At 40.0% G+C, this 23,247-nt stretch overlaps 1 protein-coding gene across 4 annotated transcripts in view; it reads right to left on the bottom strand.

The window, feature by feature from the left end:
* Window positions 1-19,495: 19,495 nt before the first annotated feature.
* lztfl1 (leucine zipper transcription factor-like 1) overlaps window positions 19,496-23,247 on the bottom strand; it is a 94,373-nt gene continuing 90,621 nt past the window's right edge. For all 4 annotated transcript variants that reach the window (XM_073023863.1, XM_073023865.1, XM_073023866.1 and 1 more), the window contains one exon: window positions 19,496-20,303. In XM_073023863.1, the coding sequence (XP_072879964.1) occupies window positions 20,285-20,303 (19 nt within the window). In that variant the 3' untranslated portion in view covers window positions 19,496-20,284. The remainder of the gene's footprint in view (window positions 20,304-23,247) is intronic.

The raw sequence follows: 23,247 nt of genomic DNA, 5'->3' as shown, positions 1-23,247 counted from the left end.
GAGCAGTAACAGTAGTCTGGCATCGCTGTGCCTAAGCCACATGGTATTGTGAAGGTGGGCACCTGCTCGATGCTGAATGGCACGTACTGGATATGCCATTCCCTGGCCTACCTGTGGCTCCCACAGGATGGTGCAGCTGATAGTTGTAAACCACCCCAGAGCACCTTTTCCATACTGGTTGGCATAGTATTACAGAGAAAGGAAGGTTTTGAATGATAGCCTTTCCCAGCATGGTATGGCCAGACTGTCCCGGGAACTGGTATCAATAGCTTAGATTATCTACTGACAAAGAAAGGTGGTACTTGCACTGTTACTGCTGCAGCTACATTCCTGATGGGTCGGGGGACATCTCTCACCTGGTTGATCACATCTGTGAGTCAGTATATAAGATTAAGTGGGGGGTCAGCTCATTGGCTATAACACTCTGGAGTGGTTCTAGACTTGTGGACTACTGTAGTACACTGGGGGTGACTTTTGGGTTTACAGTACTGTACTTTTCTTTTATATGTAGTTTAGTTGGAAGTTTGCAAGGGCCATACTGGCCTGAGGGTCAGATTGTAATGCTGCCACGACTTTCGAGGGGTGGAATGTCCTGTGGCGGGCATGGCTTATTTGCTGTCAAGAGCCACTTCCATTGTGTCGATTGTGATTGGTCAGTTTAAGAACTGCAGCCACTCTTCCCATTGGTTGGCTTGCATGCCACAGCAACTAGTGTCCAGTTTCAAACACCTTGGGGGTATAAAGAATAGCACACCTGAGAGATTCTCTCTCTCTCTCTCTTCCTTTGTCCCCGGACCCATCAGGAAGGTATGCTCCACTTTTAACTAAATATCTGTTTGTTGAATATTTAGTGTAACTTGGGGAAACGAATGTTTGGTCAAAATTTTTACTGTTTGCAAATAAATGACCAATATACTTATTCACAGACAGTGTTTTTTGTCTCACTTACCAAACCCACGAACCAACTTCAAGTGTCGCCTCACCTGGAAGGACGGTTTGGGGCCCTGAATGAAGGTGAGGGAGGAGGTAAATGAACAGATGTAGCACTTCTGTCCAGTTGGGAGGGACGAATGGACAAGAAAATCACAGAAGGAGTGATCTCTGTAGAAAGCAGAGAATGGGGTGGGGGAGGTAATGATGGTGTTTGATGGTGGAACTTACAGAGAATTATGTGTTGGATGTAGAAGTTCATGGAGTGGTAGGTGAGGACAAGAGGAACTCTATCCCTGTTAAGGTGCCAGGAAGATAGGGTGAGCACAAATGCCTGAGAAATGGAAAGGGTGAGGGCAGAATTAACTGTGAAGGAAGGAAAACCCTGCTCTTTGAAGAAGGAGGACATCTCCTGATGTCCTGGAAAGGAAAGCTTCATCCTGGGAGAAGATGTGGTGGAGACAAAGGAACTGAGAAAAGGCATGTTTACAGGAGACAGCATGGGAAGCAGTATAGTCAAGGTAGCTGTGGGAATCAGTAGGTTTGTAAAAGATGTTGGTAGGCAGTTTGTTTCCAGAAATTGGGACAGTGAGATCAAGAAAGGGAAGAGAGGTGTCAGTAATAGATCAAGGCAGGGTGGAAGTTGGAGGCAATGTTGATGAAATTGATGAGCTCAGCATTGGTGCAATGCAGTTATCAGTGCAGTGCCAAAAGAGTTGTGGAGCATTATCGGGGAAGACTGCTAACATGAACTACAAATCCTGATCCAAAAGTTGACCATCAAGTCCCAAAAGGTAGCAATGGTTTCTCACATGGAAGGGCTCAGGACTTTAGTAGTTAATATAAAACTTTCTGTGTTATTTAAGGCTTCCAACATTTGCCTCTTTTCTATTAACTGAATTGTTTTGCTTTATCATTTGCATTTATCACAGGAAGTAATAAAAACTATTTGACTCAAAACCAAAATACCATTAAGCTTTTCATATAAATCTTTACACGCTGTGGTTTCATACCGTAATAATTCAACCTACTGCATCGAAAACTTTTTATACATCTCACAAGACAGACACAGTGGTTCAAAAGCAGACTAGAGAGATCAGATTCAAGTCAGAATTAGGCTCAGGAAAAGATCTTGGTACTATAGTTCCAGGATGGATAATCTTGCTTTCAACAGAGTCACGACTAAAAACAGAGTGAGGCCTCAGTCGGTCAGGGTAGACCATGGACGTTGTATCCTAGCAGTTTAGATACACAAGCCTGGGCAGTATGAAATGGAGAACAAGCTGTTCAACAGTGCTTCTCCCTATAGATGCTGCCTAGCCTGCTGTGTTCCACCAGCATTTTGTGTGTGTTGCTTGAATTTCCAGCATCTGCAGATTTCCTCATTGTTGCTCATGTAGCAAGCTCCCCTTCTCCAAGCATCTGATGAACCCAAAGGAATGGCAGAGTTTGGTACCAGCAGCATCGCAGGAGTTGCCAGTTAGCATTTAACTCAGTGTAGGACTGCCTTAAGGACTCCAGCTCTGGATCTTTCCCTTGGATTTTACTCCTGAAGCCTTCCCCATGAGTGGGTATAGCCACAAGGCAGTGTTGGTTTGAGATCAGAGTTTTCCTTCTCCAAGGCGAGCTGCCAACCACACTGACGAGCCCCATCTACCCAAACCAACAGGTTTTAAGGTGCCAGTGACCCACCTTTCCCCTTCTCCTGTCAGTAGGAACAGTTCTGCCTGGTTCAGTAGCTAAGCCACACGTGAAGGCCAGAAGCTGGACTTGGCTGTCAGAGCTACTTGAGGGGATGGCCATTAGGAGCATTTATGTACAAATATTGATGAAAAACTACCATTTTGAAATCAAACTATAAAATGGTAATCAGTGATAAGAGCTGCAGGCCATTTAGCATCTCTGTTCCTCAAGTCCACTTTCCTGCCCTTTCCTCAATCATTCCCCTACTGATTATTAACCTCTCTAACTCCATTTCAAATATACCCAAGGACAGATACCTAGTGTTCCTGTTTCACCCTGCACAGATGCTGCCTGACCTACTGAGTATTTCCAGTGTTTTTTTAAAATTTGGGTAGAAGTTTCAATAGTGGAAATCCTAAATATGACTGTAAAGCCCATTACTTACTAGTAACAGTGATGTCATATTGAATAAGTCATAAATTATGCTCTCAAAGGCTATATTAATGTCTGGAGAAAGGAAGATGACAGCTTGACAGTATGGCTTCCTTCTTTATTCTGAGAATGATAATGAATATGATTGAAGAAAATATTCCTTCCATCATGAAGACCATTAGCTGTCAGTGCACGGAAGAGGATGGCAGACAGATAAATTTAGTATAAACACAAGAAATAATGCAAATGCTGGAAATCCAAAGCAATGCACACAAAATACTGGAGGAATTCAGCAATTCAGGGGAATGAGGGGTGATCTCAAAACATTCCAAATGTTAAAAGGCCTGAACAGATTAGATATGCAAAGTTATTTCCCATAGTAGGGGATTCTAGGACAAGAGAGCACAACTCCAGGATTGAAGGACGTCCATTTAGAACAGAGATGCGGAGTAATTACTTTAGTCAGAAGGTGGTAAATCTGTGAAATTTGTTGCCACGAGCAGCTGTGTAGGCCAAGTCACTGGGTGAATTTAAGGCAGAGATAGACAAATTCTTGATTAGCCAGGGCATTAAAGGGTATGGGGAGAAGGCAGGGGAGTGGGGATGACCAGAAGAAATGGATCAGCCCATGATTGGAGCACTCGATGGGCTGAATGGCCTACTTCTGCTCCTATATCTTATGGTCTTATTCAGGCAGCATCAATGGAACTAAATAAACAGTTGATGTTTTGGGCCAAGACCCTTCTTCAGGACTGGAAAGGAAGGAGGAAGATGCCAGAATAAAAAGATGGGGGGAGGGGAAGAAGGATAGCTAGAATGTGATAGGTGAAGTCAGGTGGGTAGGAAAGGGCTGGAGAGGAAGGAATCCGATAGGAGAGGAGAGTTGACCATAGGAGAAAGAGAAGGAGGAAGGGATCCAGGGGGAGGAGATAGGCAGGTGACAAGAGGTAAGAGGCCAGAGTTGGGAAGAGAAGGAGGGGAGGGGAAGTCCTTTTTTTTACAGGAAGGAGAAATCAATCTTCCTGCTACTCAGATGGAATATAAGATATTGCTCCTCCACCCTGAGGTCATCATGGCACAAGAGGAGGCCATGTAATGACATGTTGGAATTAGAATGGGAATCGGAATTAAAATGTTGGGCCAGGACTTCCGGTAAGATGGCGATTGTTTAGCTGCTCCGAACTTTTGTTCCATTACTGTCGCTACCTTTGCACTAAATGTCTCCATTTTTTAAACCTTAGTTAGGAATTATTTCGGTATCTCTTACTTGCCTGTGAATAAATCTAACTTACAATGTCTAGCAAGAGTTCTAAATCCGGGAGAAAAGAAGCTATGACCCCGTCGGACGAGACTCTGGTTGCGCTGGGAAAGCTCCGAGACGAAATCTTAAAGGAATTTAAAACCGCTTTCAAACAGTTAGAAGACAAACTGGATCGGATCAACGATAAAGTGGACAAACATGCTGAACACTTATCTCGCATCGATTCGACTTCTGAAGATTTAGAAAGTCGTGTTCGATACTTGGAGACTCTCTGTTCCAGCTTAGAGGAAAAATCTAATAAACTTCTTTCCAAAATGGTGGATCTCGAAAATCGCAGCAGACGCTGTAACATCAGAATTCTGGGATTACCAGAGGCGACTGAAAAGGGATCAACCGTGAAGTTTTTCGCCGAGTTTCTCTGTGAGTTATTCGGGAAAGATTTGCTTCCAAAGCCGCCCGAGCTCGAACGGGCACACAGAGTTTACATTCCCCCCACGACCAGTAATCTTGTGTTTCCATCAATACCAGGTAAAACACAGTCTGATTGTGGAGGCACGTCGCAGAGGTTCTTTTTCTTTCCAGGATACAACCATTCACTTTGTGGAAGATTTTGCACCCCAGACCTTAAAGATGCGCGCTGAGTTTAAAGGCGTAATGAAAGTGCTTTTTGATCGTGGTTTCAAACCTTCCCTTCGTAACCCTGCTGATCTACGAATCAAGCTTAATACCGGGGAATTCAAGTGGTTCAAATCAGCAAAGGAAGCTGAAGCGTTTGTGGCAAGTCTTCCGGCTATCCAGTCATCTTCGGAATCTGATCGGACCTCCTAAAATGGTGGATAAGTACTCCTCGTAGTAAAATTACTTTCTCTGGACTCGGAATTCACTTGAATCACTCAGACATTATTCATTGAAACTTTAAGGGCTGTTGACAATCTCTCCCGGGATTTGGTGTGTGTGTAACCTATTTTTATTCTTGTATAACTTTACCTACAGAGTTCTACAACTAATTCTAACTTGTTTTGGAGGTTCAAAGTCTTTAGTGAAGGCCTCCCTGTTTGACAGTTCACAGTTCAACTGCTGATTTATTTTTCCTTTGCTTTAAATATTTATTTATTTTATCTTTTTCTTTTCTTCACCCCTTTTTTCTCATCTCTGAATTTTTCTCTCCCTTCTCTGTAAATGGTTGATAAATACTCATCTTGAATTTATAATTTTCCCCTTCCTCTTCTTTTTTCTTTTTCCTTCTTACCTTTTTTTTCCCTTTCTCTTACTTTATTCTTCTATAATTTTTCGCGGGTAGGTTAGTTTTGGTTTTCTTCCAATTTTCTCTGTATTAAGTTGTATATTTCTGCAGAAGGTGTTCTAATCTGTAGTTATGTTTTCTAGTGCATAAACTAGTTATTATTTGCTATAGTATTTATACGGAACTGTTGTTAATGACACAGATCTGGAAGTTGTATTTGGGTTAATTTTTTTGGTAGAGCTAGCTACTTGTTTTGGTAGCCGTCTAGTTTTGGGTTGTGCGGATGGGGTGGGTTTTCCAGTTCCAACATCTCTTTATTGCTTAGGACATGTTTATATTTTGACCTTACGAATCTATGTTTACATCTCTGCTTCCAGACTGCTATTGTACTGCTTGATTTTTTTATATGCCTGCTGCCTTTTATGCATTAGTAATTGATAATGGCTAGTGCACTTAAATTCGTGAGCTGGAATGTAAAGGGACTGAACCACCCTGTTAAAAGGAGGAAGGTATTCTCACATATTAAACAACTCAAAGCTGACGTTGCTTTCCTCCAAGAAACTCATATTCGTTGTTTTGATAACTCCCGGCTTCTGTCAAAGTGGGCAGGTCAGCATTTTCATTCATCCTTTGCCGCTAAAGCTAGGGGAGTTTCCATTCCTATTAACTCAAATATTCCTTTTGAACTCCATAATAAAATATCTGATACAAATGGCCGCTTTATTATTGTTTCTGGTAAACTATATAACACTAAAGTTGCACTAGCAAACCTGTATGCCCCCAACTTTGATGATGTTAACTTTTTTGAACGGTTTTTTTCCTCACTACCAGACTTAAACTCATACTCTCTTATATTGGGTGGTGACTTCAACTTTTGGTTGGATCCTAAACTGGACCGATCGTCCTCTGTTACCAGATCACCTACTAAATCTGCCTTAGCTATTCAATCGTTTCTCTCTAATTTTGGTATCTCTGATATATGGCGTTTCCTCCATCCTACGGAGAGAGATTATTCTTTTTTCTCATATGTTCACCATACCTTCACTAGAATTGACTATTTCTTACTCGATAACCAACTTATCCCATTTGCCCACTCTTGTGACTATCAGAGTATACTGATCTCTGACCATGCCCCAATTACCCTCTCTCTGAACTTTCCTGGTCTCCCTCAGAGGAACAAACACTGGCGGTTCGATTCAACTTTACTATCAGATGATGATTTCGTAAAATTTATTAAGGACTAGATAACCTTTTATTTTAATACTAATACTTCACCTGAAGTGCCATCCCAGATTGTCTGGGATGCCAAGAAAGCATATCTGAGGGGTCAAATAATCTCTTACACAGCAAATCTCAATAGAAGATCCCGTGCAGATCGAGCAGACCTCATTAACCAGATTAAAGATTTGGATCAAATATATGCCCAAACTAAGAACCCTGAATTATACAAGAAGCGCGTTGAACTCCAAACTAAATTTAACCTTCTGTCCACTCAACCTGTCGAACGCCAACTTCTCGAAAGCAAGAGCCGCTTTTACATTCATGGGGATAAGTCTGGTAAATTCCTAGCCAATCAGCTGAGGCGTTCCAAAGCCAAACAACATATTACAAAGATCCGGAAGGAGAACGGAGACTTTACATCGGATCATTTAGAAATTAATGATGCATTTAAAAAATTTTATTCTCGGCTTTATTCCTCTGAATCCCTGAATGACAATATCTCTGTGGATCAATTTTTACAGAATCTGAATATCCCCTCACTTTCATCTGATTTCAAAGCCAAACTCAATGCGCCTATATCACCAGATGAAATATCTTTTGCAATTTCTGCACTGTCCTCAGGGAAATCTCCTGGACCTGATGGGTTCCCTGTGGAATTTTATAAATCATTCTCCTCACTTCTTTCTCCTCAGTTACTTTCAGTATTATCTGACTCGTTTAATTACGGCAAATTGCCACCCTCTTTCAACGAGGCATCTATTATTCTTCTTTTAAAAAAGGGCAAAGACCCAACAGAGTGTTCCTCGTACAGGCCGATCTCTCTGCTCAATGTTGATGTAAAGATCTTAGCTAAAGTGTTGGCTCATAGATTAGAAACCGTTATCCCCTCCATTATCTCTGATGACCAAACAGGCTTTATTAAAAACCATCTCCCTTTTTTTAACATTTGGCGTCTATTTAATATTTTATACTCAGTTCCAACTGGGACTCCTGAATGTGTTATCTCCCTTGATGCGGAGAAAGCATTTGACCGTATAGAGTGGAACTACCTTTTTGCAGTCTTAGAAAAATTTGACCTCGGCCAAAGTTTCATCTCTTGGATCCAATTGCTGTACCTGTGTCCTACTGCTTCTGTTCTAACTAATTTTCAGAAATCCCAAGTATTTAATCTCAAACGTGGCACCCGTCAGGGATGCCCCTTAAGTCCCTTTCTCTTTGATTTGGCTATCAAACCTCTGGCGATAGCATTTCGAAATTGTCCTGAATTGACCGGGATTTGGAGAGGGGGTGTTGAGCATAAAGTTTCTCTCTATGCTGATGACTTATTACTCTTTCTCTCAAATCCGTCTACATCTTTACCTCTAATGTTTTCACTTCTTGACCAGTTTAGCCAGATCTCTGGCTATAAACTCAACTTACATAAGAGTGAACTTTTCCCAATTAATAAAGAAGCACAAGAACTAATATTTCGTGATCTCCCTTTTAAAGTAGTCCATAATCAATTTACTTATCTTGGAATTACAGTCACAAGGAAGTTTAAAGATCTCTTTCGTGAAAACTTTGTCAATCTTTCATATGCTATAAAACAGAGTCTGGTACAATGGTCACCTCTATCTATGTCCTTGGTAGGTCGTATTAATGTTGTTAAAATGTATGTTCTCCCCAAATTTTTATACTTATTTCAATCTATCCCAATTTTTATTCCTAAATCTTTTTTTGATTCCTTAGACTCTATTATTTTGTCATATCTGTGGCAGAATAAGCGCTCTAGAATTAATAAAATCCACCTCCAAAAATCTAAAAAAGAGGGTGGCATGGCTTTACCTAACTTTCGCTTATATTACTGGGCAACTAATATACGTTGTGCTGCCTTCTGGTCTTTCTTCCACGGTCAACCCGAGTGCCCTAACTGGGTGGCAATGGAGTTGAGCTCCACTAAAGAATTATCTATACCTGCACTTCTTGGCTCTGCACTCCCTAGCAGTCTGCCCAGATCAATAGCTAATCCTCTGGTTAGACACACTTTGCATATATGGGCTCAGTTCAGGAAATGCTATGGTTTCCAGGGGTTTTCCGTTTCTAGCCCTGTCGCGCATAATCACCTTTTTTTTACCTACTACGTACGATTCAGCATTCCATGTTTGGTACAGGAAGGGCATTAGACATTTTGAAGATCTCTTCATTGATAATCGCTTCGCTTCTTTTCAGCAGCTCTCCATTAAGTTCAACCTGCCTAACGCTCACTTTTTCAGATATCTCCAAATCCGACACTTTACTGCTCCTTTAATTCCTAACTTTCCTGAAATGCCTGTGAAAAATGCTATGGACCTATTTTTTTCCATTAATCCACTAGGTAAAGGTTTAATTTCAATTATCCGAGATAAACTAGCAGCCTTACGATGGGTCCCTGTGGATAAAATTAAAATGGCCTGGGAGCAGGATTTAAATATCTCCTTATCCGAGGAGAGCTGGGACTCAGTTCTCAAATCGGTTAACTCAACCTCCCTTTGTGCTCGCCTTTGCCTCTTACAGTTTAAGATTGTTCATAGAGCCCATATGTCTAAATCTAAACTATCTCGATTCTACCCTGGCATTAGTCCGCTCTGTGATAAATGCAAGAGGGGCGTGGCCTCTCTCATCCATATGTACTGGTTCTGTCCTAGCTTGGAGAAATTCTGGAAAGATCTCTTCACTACATTATCGGGTATTCTGAATCAGCACCTAGAACCTAACCCCTTAATTGGTCTGTTCGGTTTTTGGGGCGAGACAGATTTATGTCTGGGTCCGACCAAATGCTGAATACTATCCTTTGCCTCTCTCCTGGTGAGACGCTTGATCCTCCTTAGATGGAGAGATGTTGCCCCGCCCACTCATGTGCAATGGCTTAACGACATTATGGCCTGCTTGGACCTCGAAAAAATTCATTATTCAGTTCTTAATTCGGATCTAAAGTTCCATAAGGTCTGGGGACCTTTTATCGAGTACTTTCATAACCTTCCTCTTGACTAGGGTTTTTTTTTCTTCTTTTCGGTCCCTTGCTTTCAGCTCCCTTTTTTTTTCTGGTAGTAGGCATTATTATCCTCTGTTACTAAGTGTATTCACAGTCTGGGAGTTTAACTGTCCAGACTTATACTCTTTATACTGTGTGGTGGTTGGTCTGGAGTTGTTTTTTTCTTGTGTTGTGGGGCTTGGGGAGGACACTAAGCTCACTTGTCTTTAATTTAGGTGCTTTTTTGTTAAATTCTCTTCCTTTGTAGCATATTGTTATTGTATGCTTAATCTTGCACTGTATTAATGCTCCTCATTGGGATTTGGGGTTTTTAATTTTGTAAAATGGTTTGAAAAACTAATAAAAAAATTTAAAAAAAATAAAAATAAAAAAATGTTGGGCCACCAGGAAGTTCCACTTTTGGCGGATGGAGCAGAGATGCTTGACGAATTAGTCTCCTTATTTACAACAGGTCTCACCAATGTAAAGGAGACTAAATTGGGAGCACCAGACACAATAGTCAACTCTGGCAGATTCACAGATGAAGTATTGCCTCAGCTGGAAAATAAATTTAGCAACTGGATTCTGTGGTTGCTCTTGTTTAAATAAAAATGCTTTATTTATTACTATGTAACATGTTTTTGTAGAGGCTTATTTACAACATGTTAAAGAAGCAAAACTATTTTTATTCAAAATTAAAAGACTTTTCTTGGCAAGGTAAACAATTGGTGTCAAAAGAACAATTGAGATAGTAGTTATGGGAGCTTTAAAACTCCTGATTTCATTAGTGAAAACTACTGTTCAGATTCCTTGATTATTCATGTAGGATACTTTGCTTCATTCAATTCCAGAAAAGCTGTAAAGTTGAACACCGAATGAGGCCAATAATCAGCACCAACTTTTCCTTCATAAGATCAATTATTAAGCTTTTTTTTGGGAGATGGACTGTGTAAAACTTACTAGTAGATTTTCAATATGAAGAGAAAATAACTGGGAGAAATAAACTTCTTAAATATAAACTACCACTGCTGCAAATGCTTAGGCCAGGCTGCATCAGTAGAGAGTTAATATTTTAGGGTAATGACCCTTTAACAGAAATCAGAAATTATAAATAAAGTAAATCTAGGTTGGGGTAAAACAAAGAGAAATTTAGAGATAGGATGGGAAGGCAAAAGTTTTTTTTTTAAAAAGGAAGGATGCTGTAAAGTTAATATTTTTATACTTATTTATTACTTCAAACAGTACAGCACAGGAAATGGCCAAATACTTTCTAAATTTAAAATACAAAATTATAAAAAAAAACATTTGGAACTTTAATCAAATGTCTAACCATTCAGTAAAGTCTCAGCTTAGGATCCAAGGTCTCAGCAAAAACACTAGATAATGATTCAAGTCATTCAATGGTGTGTGGTGATCTGAGTCTTGCTTAATTTACTAGCCAAGCAACCATTCATCAGGGATCAAAGAAACCACTTCCAGTGGCACCTACAAAATACTTTAACTGGTACATAAAAATAACTAAGTAGCAAATTGCAGATAAAAAGTTGATATTTTACATCTAAATACCAAATGCTAAATAAATACAAAAAAGAATTTACAGATAGTGGACAACAGACATTGTAAAAAATGCTGTTGAAGTTTGGGGAAAAAAAATCATAAGATAATCAACAGATCTGCAAAGGTAGAAGCAGAGTTAATGTTTCATACCAAAGACTCACTGTCAGAAGTAGAAAGTTGAGAAAACAAAGGCATATTAAGTTGCACAGAAGACAGAAGTGGAGAGTGCAAATGGGATGTTGATGACAGGAAGGAGAGCAAAGATGTTCCAGTGACACAACAGTTTTCAGTGCTATCCAAGAGAGGGATCATTCTGGAATTTAAAAGGCCGGGGGGGGGGGGGGGGTGGGGGGGGGGGCAACATGCTGGAACTGTGAGATACAGAACACAGAAGTCAATGGAAATCTGAAATAACCCAGAATAATGTTACTCAACAGATTAGGTAACATCTAAGTAGAAAGAAAAAAACTGAATGAACATTAAAGGTGGCAAAAATGAACTGCTGAAGGAACTCATCTGGTCAGGAATAAGTTGGCATTCCTTGAGCTTGTACTGGTCTTCACAGGAAGCCAAAGGAGAGGTCAGAGTGGGATGGAGAATTAAAGCAACCGGCAAATGAGAGCTTAGAAATTTAACATCTATTCATTGCTCTGCAATTGACCAGCTTGTGCAAAGGATGCATATTATCCATGTAACATGTACAGCACATACCAATCATAGATTGGGAACTAATAATTCACACAAATCTATGCTAGAAAACATCCACTGCTGAGGATTTCCTGATTTACTGGTTGGTACTTTGCTATAATTTTTTTTTACAAAGTAAGGTACATCATCTTTGTCAGCTTCATTCAGATGAAAAATGTAAGGTGCCTGATCATATAATGATGTGTGTATATGGAAGATTCCAACAGAAAACTGAAAGGGAAACCTCAACAAAAAAATTATCACAGGTATACATCAAACGCGAAAGACCTAAAGCCATTATTCCAAAGTACCAGGAGATCATGCAACCAAACAAAGTTAGCCAATGGTATTGTGAAAGTTGCACAGCTTAAGTTGTAAGTGGTGCTATATTTCTCTGATACGTACAAGGAACAGAAGAATACACACATGTTGAAACTTTGATTCAGTAAATTGTAGTGAAGATTCAATACTGTTGCTTGATTTGTGAAATATCTGAATATTCCATCATGTAGGGCTGCATTAGCACAGTGGTAATATTTCAAGACTAGTTTACAAGGTTGGGGCTGAAGATTTGAAGACACCCAGTTTTATCAATACCACCAATCATCTCTATATTGTGAACTGGTTGTCGGATATCCAATAACAGATACACAGAAGTTTGCATCCACTACGACAATCTCTGACCACTGATTCCATCCACTACCACAATCTCTGACCACTGATTCCATCCTTCTCCCTAGCCACAGTATGAAAATGGATCAGACTACTCACAACCTCAGTGTCCCAGTCCTAAGATTGTTCCAGTATCCATAAGACCATAAGACACTCAACCCCATACACCTGCCTTCTTGCCATATCCTGTGGTACCATGTGCTGGAAGGAGAACAAAAAGGAATACAAAGAATTTAAATTAAGAGGGATTCCAAACTTTAGATCTTATTCTTAGACAATTAATTCAGATTGACTTACAAAATGCAGAAGTGCAAAATGAGGAGACGTAAGGCAAGGAAAGTCAAGCTTCTGCAGTGTGCAACAAATCAATTCTAAAGTGTAGCCCACTGATCTACTCCCCACACCTACGATTGTGTAGCTAGGCACAGCGCAAACAATGTCTATAAATTAGCTGATGACACAACCTTGTCGACAGAATTTCAGATGGTGATGAGGAGGTTTTCAGGACCGAGGTAGATCAGTTGGTTGAGTGGTAGCACAGCAACAACCTTGCACTCAACGTCAGTGAAACTAAGGAATGTTTGTGGACTTCAGGGAGGGTAAATTGAGGGAACACACACCAGTTTTCATCCAGGGATCAGAAATGTAAAGGGCGACCAGCTTTAAGAAATTATTTTAGTCAGACTGTGGTAGATCTGTGGAATTTTGCCATTAACGGCTGTGGAGGCCAGGTCATTGGGTGCATTTAAGACTGAGATAAGTAGGTTCTTGATGTCAAAAAGGGTATGGGAGAAAGTAGGGAAATGGGAATGACTCGAAGAATTGGATCAGTCAATGATTGAAGGTGGGGCAGATTCAATGGGCTGAATGGCCTACTCTGCTCCTATATCTTATGGTTTTATAAGTTCCTGGGTGTCAACATCTCTGAGGATCTATCCTGTGCCCAACATCAGAATCAGATTTACTATCACAGGCATGTTGTGAAATTTGAAAACTTAGTGGCAACAATGCAATGAAATACATGATAAATACAGAAAAATAAGTAGTAAATCAATTACAGAAAGTATATAAATGTATATTAAATAGTGAAATTAACAGTACAAAAACAGAAAAAAGTGAGATAGTGTAAATGGGTTCAATATCCATTTAGAAATCAGGTGGCAAAGAAGAAGTTGTTCCTGAATTGTTGAGTGTGTGCCTTCAGGCTTCAGTATTTCCTTCCTGGCAGTAACAATGAGAAGAAGGCATGTCCTGGGTGATGAGGATCTTTAATAATGGATGCCAACTTTCTGAGGCACCTTTCCTTGAAGATGTCTTAGATGCTATGGAGACTTGTACTCATGTTGGAGCTGACTAATTTTACACTTTCTGTAGCTTCTTTCGGTTCTGTGCAGTAGCTCCAACAACAACCCCCCACCCCACCCCCCCCCCATACCAGACAGTGATGCAGAATGCCCTCCATGGTGTTTTAGGTGGCAAACCAAACCTATACAAACTCCAAATGAAATATAGCGGCTGTCTTGCCTTCTTTATAGCTGCATCGATATGTTGGGACCAGGTTAGATCCTCAGAGATCTTGACACTCAGGAAACACAGAAACACAGAAAACCTTCAGCACAATACAGGCCCTCCAGCCCACAAAGTTGTGCTGAACTTGTCCCTACCTTAAAAATTACTAGGCTTACCTATAGTCCTCTATGTTTCTAAGCTCCATGTACCTATCTAAAAGTCTCTTAAAAGACCCTATCGTATCCACCTCCACCACCATTGCCGGCAGCCCATTCCACGCACTCACCACTCTCTGAGTAAAAAACTTACCCGACATCTCCTCTGTACCTACTCCCCAGCACCTTAAACCTGTGTCCTCTTGTGGCAACCATTTCAGCCCTGGGAAAAAGCCTCTGATTATCCACACGATCAATGCCTCTCATCATCTTATACACTTCTATCAGGTCACCTCTCATCCTCCGTCGCTCCAAGGAGAAAAGGCCGAGTTCACTCAACCTATTCTCATAAGGCATGCTCCGCAATCCAGGCAACATCCTGGTAACTTTCCTATGCACCCTTTCTATGGTTTCCACATCCTTCCTGTACTGAGGCAACCAGAACTGAGCACAGTACTCCAAGTGGGGTCTGACCAGGGTCCTATATAGCTGCAACATTACCTCTCAGCTCCTAAACTCAATTCCACGATTCTTAACCACAGAGTCAACCTGCGCAGCTGCTTTGAGCATCCTATGGACTATCCTATGGATCCCCAAGATCCCTCTGATCCTCCACACTGCCAAGAGTCTTACCATTAATACTACATTCTGCCATCATATTTGACCTACCAAAATGAACCACCTCACACTTATCTGGGTTGAACTCCATCTGCCATTTCTCAATCCTATCAAGCTGTAACCTGACAGACCTCCACACTATCCACAACACCCTTGACCTTTGTGTCATCAGCAAATTTACTAACCCAGCCCTCCACTTCCTCATCCAGGGCATTTATAAAAATCACAAAGGGGTACCAGAACAGATCCCTGAGGCACACCATTGGTCACCAACCTCCATGCAGAATATGACCCGTCTACAACCACACTTTGTCTTCTGTGGGCAAGCCAATTCAGGATCCACAAAGCAATGTCCCCTTGGATCCCATGCCTCCTTACTTTCTCAATAAGCCTTGCATGGGGTACCTTGTCAAATGCTTTGCTGAAATCCATATACACAACATCTACTGCTTTACCTTCATCAATGTGCTTTGTCACATCCTCAAAAAATTCAATCAGGCTTGTAAGGCACAACCTGTCTTCGACAAAGCCATGCTGACTATTCCTAATCATATTATGCCTCTCCAAATGTTTATAAGTCCTGCCTCTCAGGAGCTTCTCCATCAACTTACCAACCACTGAAGTCAGACTCACTGGTCTATAATTTCCTGATCTATCTCTACTCCCTTTCTTGATATACATAAAACCTTAACCTCCACATTTGCCTGTGGCAACGAATTCCACAGATTCACTACTCTCCAGCTAAAGAAATTCCTCCTAATCTCCATTCTAAAAGGACACCCCTTTATTCTGAGGCTGTGTCCTCTGGTCTTAAGACATTCCCACCATAGGAACCATCCTCTCCACATCCACTCTATCAAGATCTTTCACTATTCAATGGGTTTCAATTAAGTCACCGCTTATTTTACTGAATTCCAGTGAATATAGGGCCAGGGCCATCAAATGCTCATCATATTACAAGCCGTTTAATCCTGGAATCATTTTTGTGAACAGCCTTTGAACCCTCTCCAGTTTCAGCATATCCTTTCTAAGGTAAGGGACACAAAACTTCTCACAATATCCTAGGTGAGGCCTCATCAGTGTTTTGTAAAGTCTCAGCATTACATTCTTGCCTTTATATTCTAGTTCTCTTGAAATGAATGCTAACATTACGTTTGCCTTCCTCACCACAGACTCAATCTGCAAATTAACCTTTAGGAAATCCTGCACCAGAACTCCCCAATCCCTCTGCACCCTTTTTGTACTTTCTCTCCATTTAGAAAATAGTCAACCCTTTCATTTCTTCTACCAAAATGTATGACCATACACTGCCCAACATTGTATTCCATCTGCCACTTCTTTGCCCATTCTCCTAATCTGTCTGTCATCTGTGGCTTTGCTATTTCCTCAAAACAACCTGCCCCTCCTATCTTCATATTGTCTGCAAACTTTGCAACAGAGCCATCAATTCCATCATCCAAATCATTAACATATAACGTAAAGATAATCGGTCCCCGCACAGACCCCTGTGGAATACCGCTAGGCACCGGCAGCCAAATAGAAAAGGCTCCCTTTATTCCTACTCTTTGCCTCCTGCCAATCAGCCAGATTTATCCATGCTAGAATCTTTCCTATAACACCATGGGCTTCTAGCTTGTTAAGCAGCCTCACGTGGAGTACCTTGTCAAAGGCCTTCTGAAAATCCAAGTACATGACATCAACTGATTCTCCTTTCTCTATCCTGCTTATTATTTCTTCAAAGAACTCCAACAGATTTGTCAGGCAAGATTTTCTCTTGAGGAAACCATGCTGACTTTGACCTATTTTATCATGTGCCTCCAAGTACCCAAAACAACATCCTTAACAATCGACTCCAACATCTTCGCCACCACTGAGGTCTACTAATTGGCCTATAATTTCCTTTCATCTGCCTCTCTCCCTTCTTGAATAGTGGAAAGACATTTGCAATTTTCTTGTCTTCCGGAACCATTCCAGAATCCAATAATTCTTGAAAGATCATTACCAATACCTCCACAATCTCCCTAGCCACCTCTTTCAGAACCCTGAAGTGTACTACATCTGGTCCAGGTGACTTAACCACCTTCTGACCTTTAATTTTCCCAAGCACCTAGTAATAGCATTGCACGCACTTCTTTCCCAACACTCCTGAACTTCCAGCATACTGTTAGTGTCTTCTACAGTGAAGATGGATGCAAAACACTTAATTAGTTGTGCACTATTTCCTAGTCTCCTATTACTACCTCTCAAGTATTGTTTTCCAGCGGTCCAATATCCACTCTTGCCTCTCTTTTACACTTTATGTATCCAAAGAAACTTTTGGGTATCCTCTTTAATATTATGGGATAGCTTTCTTTTGTATTCCATCTTTACCTTCTTAATGACCGTTTTAGTAAACTTCTGTTGATATTTCAAAGCTTCTCAATCCTCTAACTTCCCACTAATTTTTCCTCTATCATATGCCCTCTCTTTGACTTTTATAGAACCATAGAACACTACAGCACAGTACAGGCCCTTCAGCCCTCCATGTTGTGCCGACCCATATAATCCTTAAAAAAAAGTACTAAACCCACAGTACCCCACAACCTTCCATTTTTCTTTCATCCATGTGCCTGTCCAAGAGGCTCTTAAATACCCCTAATGTTTTAGCCTCCACCACCATCCCTGGGATGGTGGCTTTGACTTCGCTTGTTAACTATGGTTGTGTCATCTTGCCTTTAGAATACTTCTTCCTCTTTGGAATGTATATATATCTTGTACCTTCCAAATTGCTTCCAGAAATTCCAGCCATTGCTGCTCTGCTGTCATCCCTGCCAGTGTTCTTTTCCAATCAATTCTGACCGACTTCTCTCTCATGTCTCTGGAATTTCCTATACTCCACTGTAATACTGTTACATCTGACTTTAGCTTCTCACATAGGTGCTTGTATCGTCCAGCTGACCTAAAGCAAAAATGAAGAGCCAATGAGATTGCTCCTGCCATGGGCCTATTGTGGTGATAGGCAAATTGCAGTGGGTCCAGGTCCTTGCTGAGGCAGGAGCTGATTCTTGCCATGACCAGCCTCCCAAAACATTTCACCAGCATAGATGCTACTGGATGATAGTCATTAAGGCAGCTCACACCACTATTCTTGGGCACAGGTATAATTGTTGCCCTTTTGAAGCAAGTGGGAACTTCGAACTGTAGCAGTGAGAGGTTGAAAATGTCTTTGAATACACCTTCCAGCTGGTTGGTACAAGTTTTCAGAGGCTTACCTCGTACTCTATTGGGGCCTGTCACCTTGTGAGGATGGCACCGGCCTCTGAGACAGAGATCACAGGGTCACTGGATGCAACATATTGATGCAATTGCAAAGAAGGCACAACAGCAGCTATATTTCATTAGGAGTTTGAGGAGAATTGGTATGTCACCATTTCCAGAAATGTACTGCAGAAAACATTCTAACTGGTTGCATCACCATCTGGTATGGAGGTGCTACTACACAGGATTGGAAAAAACTTAGCCAGCATCATCATGGGCACTAGACTCACAGCATCCAAGACGCCTTCAAAACATGATGCCTTAAAAAGATAGCATCCATCAATAAGGACCTTCACCATCTAGGACATGCTCTCTTCTCATTGCTGCCATCAAGGAGGTGATACAGAAGCCTGAAGACACACACTCAGTGTTTCATGAACAGCTTCTTCCCCTCTGCTATCAGATTTCTGATTGGACGATGAACCCATGAACACCTCCTCAGTATTTTCCTTCTCTTTTTGCACTACTTATTTAAGTTTTGTATATACGCACTTCTTATTGTAATTTTTTAAAAAATTATGTATTGCAATGTATTGCTGCCTAGAAGCAATGAATTTCACAAAATATATCAGTGATATTAAACCTGTTTCTTTTCTTATTCTGAGCTTGTAGATTCAGTGAACTAGGGTTGGGAGTCAACTAAAGATAAATTACCTAAGGGATATTCTCTAAAGTAGCAAGTACTTTAAAAATATCCTGTTATTATAAGTTCATTTTCTGACAGGGTAGAATGCAGTTGCTACATGTTATAATAGTACAACATGAAGCCAACAACCTTTTGTTGATTCAGTAGGTTGAAGCACTCTAGACATGAGCTTTATTTGTCACACGTACAATGAAACATCGAAACATACAGTGAAATGCGTCATTTGCATCAAATCAAATTAGCAAGGATTAGACTGGGGCAGCCTACCACTGTCACCAAACTTCCAGTGCCAACATAGCATGCCCACAACCTATAACCCTAACTGTATGTCTTTGGAATATAGGAGGAAACCAGAGCAGCTAGAGAAAACCCACGTGATCATGGGGAGAATGTATAAACTCCTGACAGACAGCAATGGGTATCAATTCCTGATTGGTGATCGCTGGCGCTGTAAAGTGATTGCACTGTTATGCTACCGTGCTTTCCTTATTACCTAGGACTGGTGCAATAACAAAGCAGCTCTGAGAAAATTCTTAATTTTTAAAATGTATTTTATGTTTAATAGATGAATACAAAAGCTAACGCAAGTTCCAACTTTCAAAGCAGAAATATATTTATTACTTAGAGGTGCAGCAATGTTTAACAGCAAAGAGCATTAAATTTCAAAAGAAATACAGTTATAGCACTAAAGTCTACATAATTGATGGAAAAATAGATTTAATAATATCTCCTAACTATTCAATGCATGATGAAATAATATACTGGCAAGGATATTCATCTCTAAGAAAGTCTTACAGTAAGTTTCCTTTCTGCGAAGCTGGTTCTGCAAAGTAAAGTACTGAAAAAGTCTTAGCAATATCATATACAATCACTACTCTGATTGATAATCAAAACTAAGTAATGACTGTGAAATCATGACCAAGAAACTCCCACAAGTGTTAACTTGAAAAAAGACACTTAAGTTTCTCTGAATTACATAAGTGCCTGCACTTCAAGTAGATTTATTGGATTAAAATAATCTGTCGATATGAGAACATAATGAGGGTCTGTATAAATGCAAGTTCTTTTACTTAAGCAAATGATAAGGTAATTCATTGCTTTGATTGAATCTTCATGACAGTACTAACTGTCCATCTGTTTTGTCAATAGAAATGACTAGTGATTCATGATTACAGGTTACAGCATCACATAATGTATATGCATTCAAAAGTGAAGCTGTTCACAAGAAAATTATATGGACCCATGACATTAAAATATATGTAGCAACTTTTAATTTAAAGCAAAAATGTTAAAACAAACAATTCTAAATAAGATCCCTTAAATATGGAAAAAGATCATTAAAATTTATTTTCTGAAGCACCTTGACAAGAATCCAACAATGCCTTTAGTCTTCTGCTTCATACCTAAAAGTATTAAACACAGTTAGTGTTCTACTTACAGCAAAAATTTAAAAGTACGGACTCTAAATATCCCAAGCAATTTTTAAGACTATTGTTACTGATGTAAAGAAATAACTGGAAATTTTCTACTTGGAACATATAACTTTTAATTAAGTAGTACTCAACGCAAAAGACCCATAACATACTGGTAATTAAAAAAGAAAAATTAGAAAAAGACAACTCGTCCATAAAAGCTGTTATCGAATACCATCACCAACAATAACTCATAACACTAACAAGGTCTTAGCTTTGAAGGCTATGGGCCAAATTGTGGAAAATGGAATTAATTTGGGCAGACACCTGATGGCCAGTTGTCTCTGCACAACTCTAAAATTAAAACCAGCTATTTCCAGTTAACAAGAATTGTAGGGAAATTCCTGCTGACTATTATGTATCTTATGGATAGGGGAATCAAGGGATATGGGGACAAGGCAGGAACTGGGTATTGATAGTAATTGATCAGTCATGATCTCAAAATGGCGGTGCAGGCTCAAAGGGCTGAATGGTCTACTTCTGCACCTATTGTCTATTACTCCTTTCTCCCTACCTTCCTTCCCTCATCCATTTCACCAAAGTGATAAAAAATGAACTCCATATCATCCAGTATCCCACCTAGTCTTTAAATGTAACTTTTTACAGTCACCAGCTTTTTATTTAAATATTCCTAGTAAATTTGCACCTATTACATAATAAGCCAGCTACCCATAACAAAGGCTAACTATGAAAGAAGTTAATTTTATTTATTGAATATGACCAAGGCTAGCAATATTTTATCTCAAAGGATCTGGAGCAGTTGAGTTGCTTACTTGAAAAGCTGGATTTCTTTTGAAGGTTCTCCAATGGTGTCATTAGATAGGAGTCCCAAGATTTAGACCCAACTACAACTAAGGAAGATCATGCTATTTTCAAGTCGGAATTACATGTAACTTGCAGAGACCACCAGCCTTCCACCTCCAATCCCCTAGAAGGTGTCATTCCCACATCCTTGCAGCTCTTGTTCTTTTAGAGGGTTGAATTCACGGATTTGGACATGTCAGAAAAGCCTAGCTGTTTCACTGCAGAGCATTTTGCAGCCAAAGTGTGTGCTTATAATGAGCAAAATGGTAGAGTACAGAACGTGGTGCTAATTAAGTGGCCTGCTTTGTCTTGGTAAGCTTGGCAAGTGGTGTTAGAGCTACACTCATCCAGTCAAGTGCACAGTATTCCCATTTGCCTTATAGACTTTAAGGAGTCAGGAGGTGAATTACTTAGTACATATTATCCAATCTCTGACCATTTATATAGCTGATCCAGTTAAATTGCTGGACAACAATCATTCCATTATGTTACATAAAGGATTCAACGAATGTCAAAAATAAACGGTTGCATAATTTTGTGAGGTAAATGCTATTTGTAAATTATCAGCTACATCTTACTGACATCTAGATTTTGCTGCACATTGATATACGCTGATTATTATCTGAGTCATTAACTTAAGATGTGGCAAACATCAGCAAAATCCCCACCTTTGACATTACAATGGGAAGGAAATTTATAATGAAACTTTTTGGTTGTGTCTGGAATTGCCCTGACAAACTCATGTGCATAAATGAGGTTTGGTTGACTGCCCTTAATTATCACAACTTTCTTCCTTTGTACATGCTGGGGCTTCAGTCAATGAATGGCATTTCCTTTGATTTCCATCTAATTAAATTTTACTAAGGATTTTCTGTTCTCCTTTACTAATGCTACACTCTGTTCAATACTGATTTCATATCAAGGAAAGTAATTCTCACCTCAACATTAAAGTAGTTCTATACTTAAATAACTTGTGACCTCAATTCTTCCCTAATTTATCCAATTCAAATAATCTGTCCAGATATTGAAAATCTAGCTGGCTCCTACTTGAAACTTGCTGGTATTGATTTCAAAAGTACTCATCTCCCTCATCCACACTCAAAAGTGTTTCCTTTTGCACAAGATATTAATCTGGTAGCTCTCCTCTCAATCTCTATTCCTACTGAATGGCAGAACCAGAAATGGGAATGGTACCAGAGATTGAGTCTAATTCAGAGCAAAAAGCAAACTGCATGAGGGACTCCAGAGGTCAAGCAGCATCTGTAGGGGAAAAGAAATTCTCAAAGGTCAAGACTCTGCAACAGGCTAGTGAATGGAGAGGAAGATAGTACAAAGAGGGGAGGTAGGTGGACCAAGAAGGATTATGGATGATGAACCAACTCAAGGTTTTGTTCAAAGACAATATGATTCTCTTTGTTTTCTATTAGATCATCCTAGTTGTACATGATAAGCATTCCATGCACTTTTACCAATCAACTGTGGGGCTAGAACCCTGTGAAACAATCTCCTCAGGGTCTTAAATGCATGTTTTACTGCAGTGGATTTTGTAAATACGACTTATTTTTCTAGTTTACATTGGGCCTCATTATGACAATATCTTTTCTTCGAGCTGTGAAATTTGCAACCTTCTAAAATTTTCCAACTTCAGGCAAACTGGTCTCCATTGTTCCCTTTATCACATTTATCCCCTCTTTTGCTCTGTTTTGTTAAAATGCTTGCTAATGGTCAGTACTCATGCTCCTTATCATCTGATTTGTCTGAACCTATTTCCACGTGGTCTTTTGCTTTCAATCGTCCACTTTTCCTCCATATCTGAGAAAGAGTCCCAGAAGCCAAATATTAAATATTTCTCTTTCTTCAGATGCTGTTTAACCTGTGGTGGGAAATGGACAGTCAATATTTCAGGTTGAGACCCTGAAATGAAATCGTAGAAGGAAGATAGCTAGTATAAAGAGGTGAGGGGAAGGGGTAAAGCTGCTATGCCATAGACAGATGCATGTAAAAATAAAACCTTCTCAAAACATCTTCCATTGTTACTAGTGGATACAATTTTCATTTTGTCCCTTCTTAG

Source organism: Hemitrygon akajei, chromosome 20 (genome assembly GCF_048418815.1).
Source record: "Hemitrygon akajei chromosome 20, sHemAka1.3, whole genome shotgun sequence".
Classification (NCBI taxonomy): Eukaryota; Metazoa; Chordata; class Chondrichthyes; order Myliobatiformes; family Dasyatidae; genus Hemitrygon; species Hemitrygon akajei.
The sequence above is the reverse complement of the archived record's forward strand: the minus strand, read 5'-3'. Positions and strand labels throughout refer to the sequence as shown.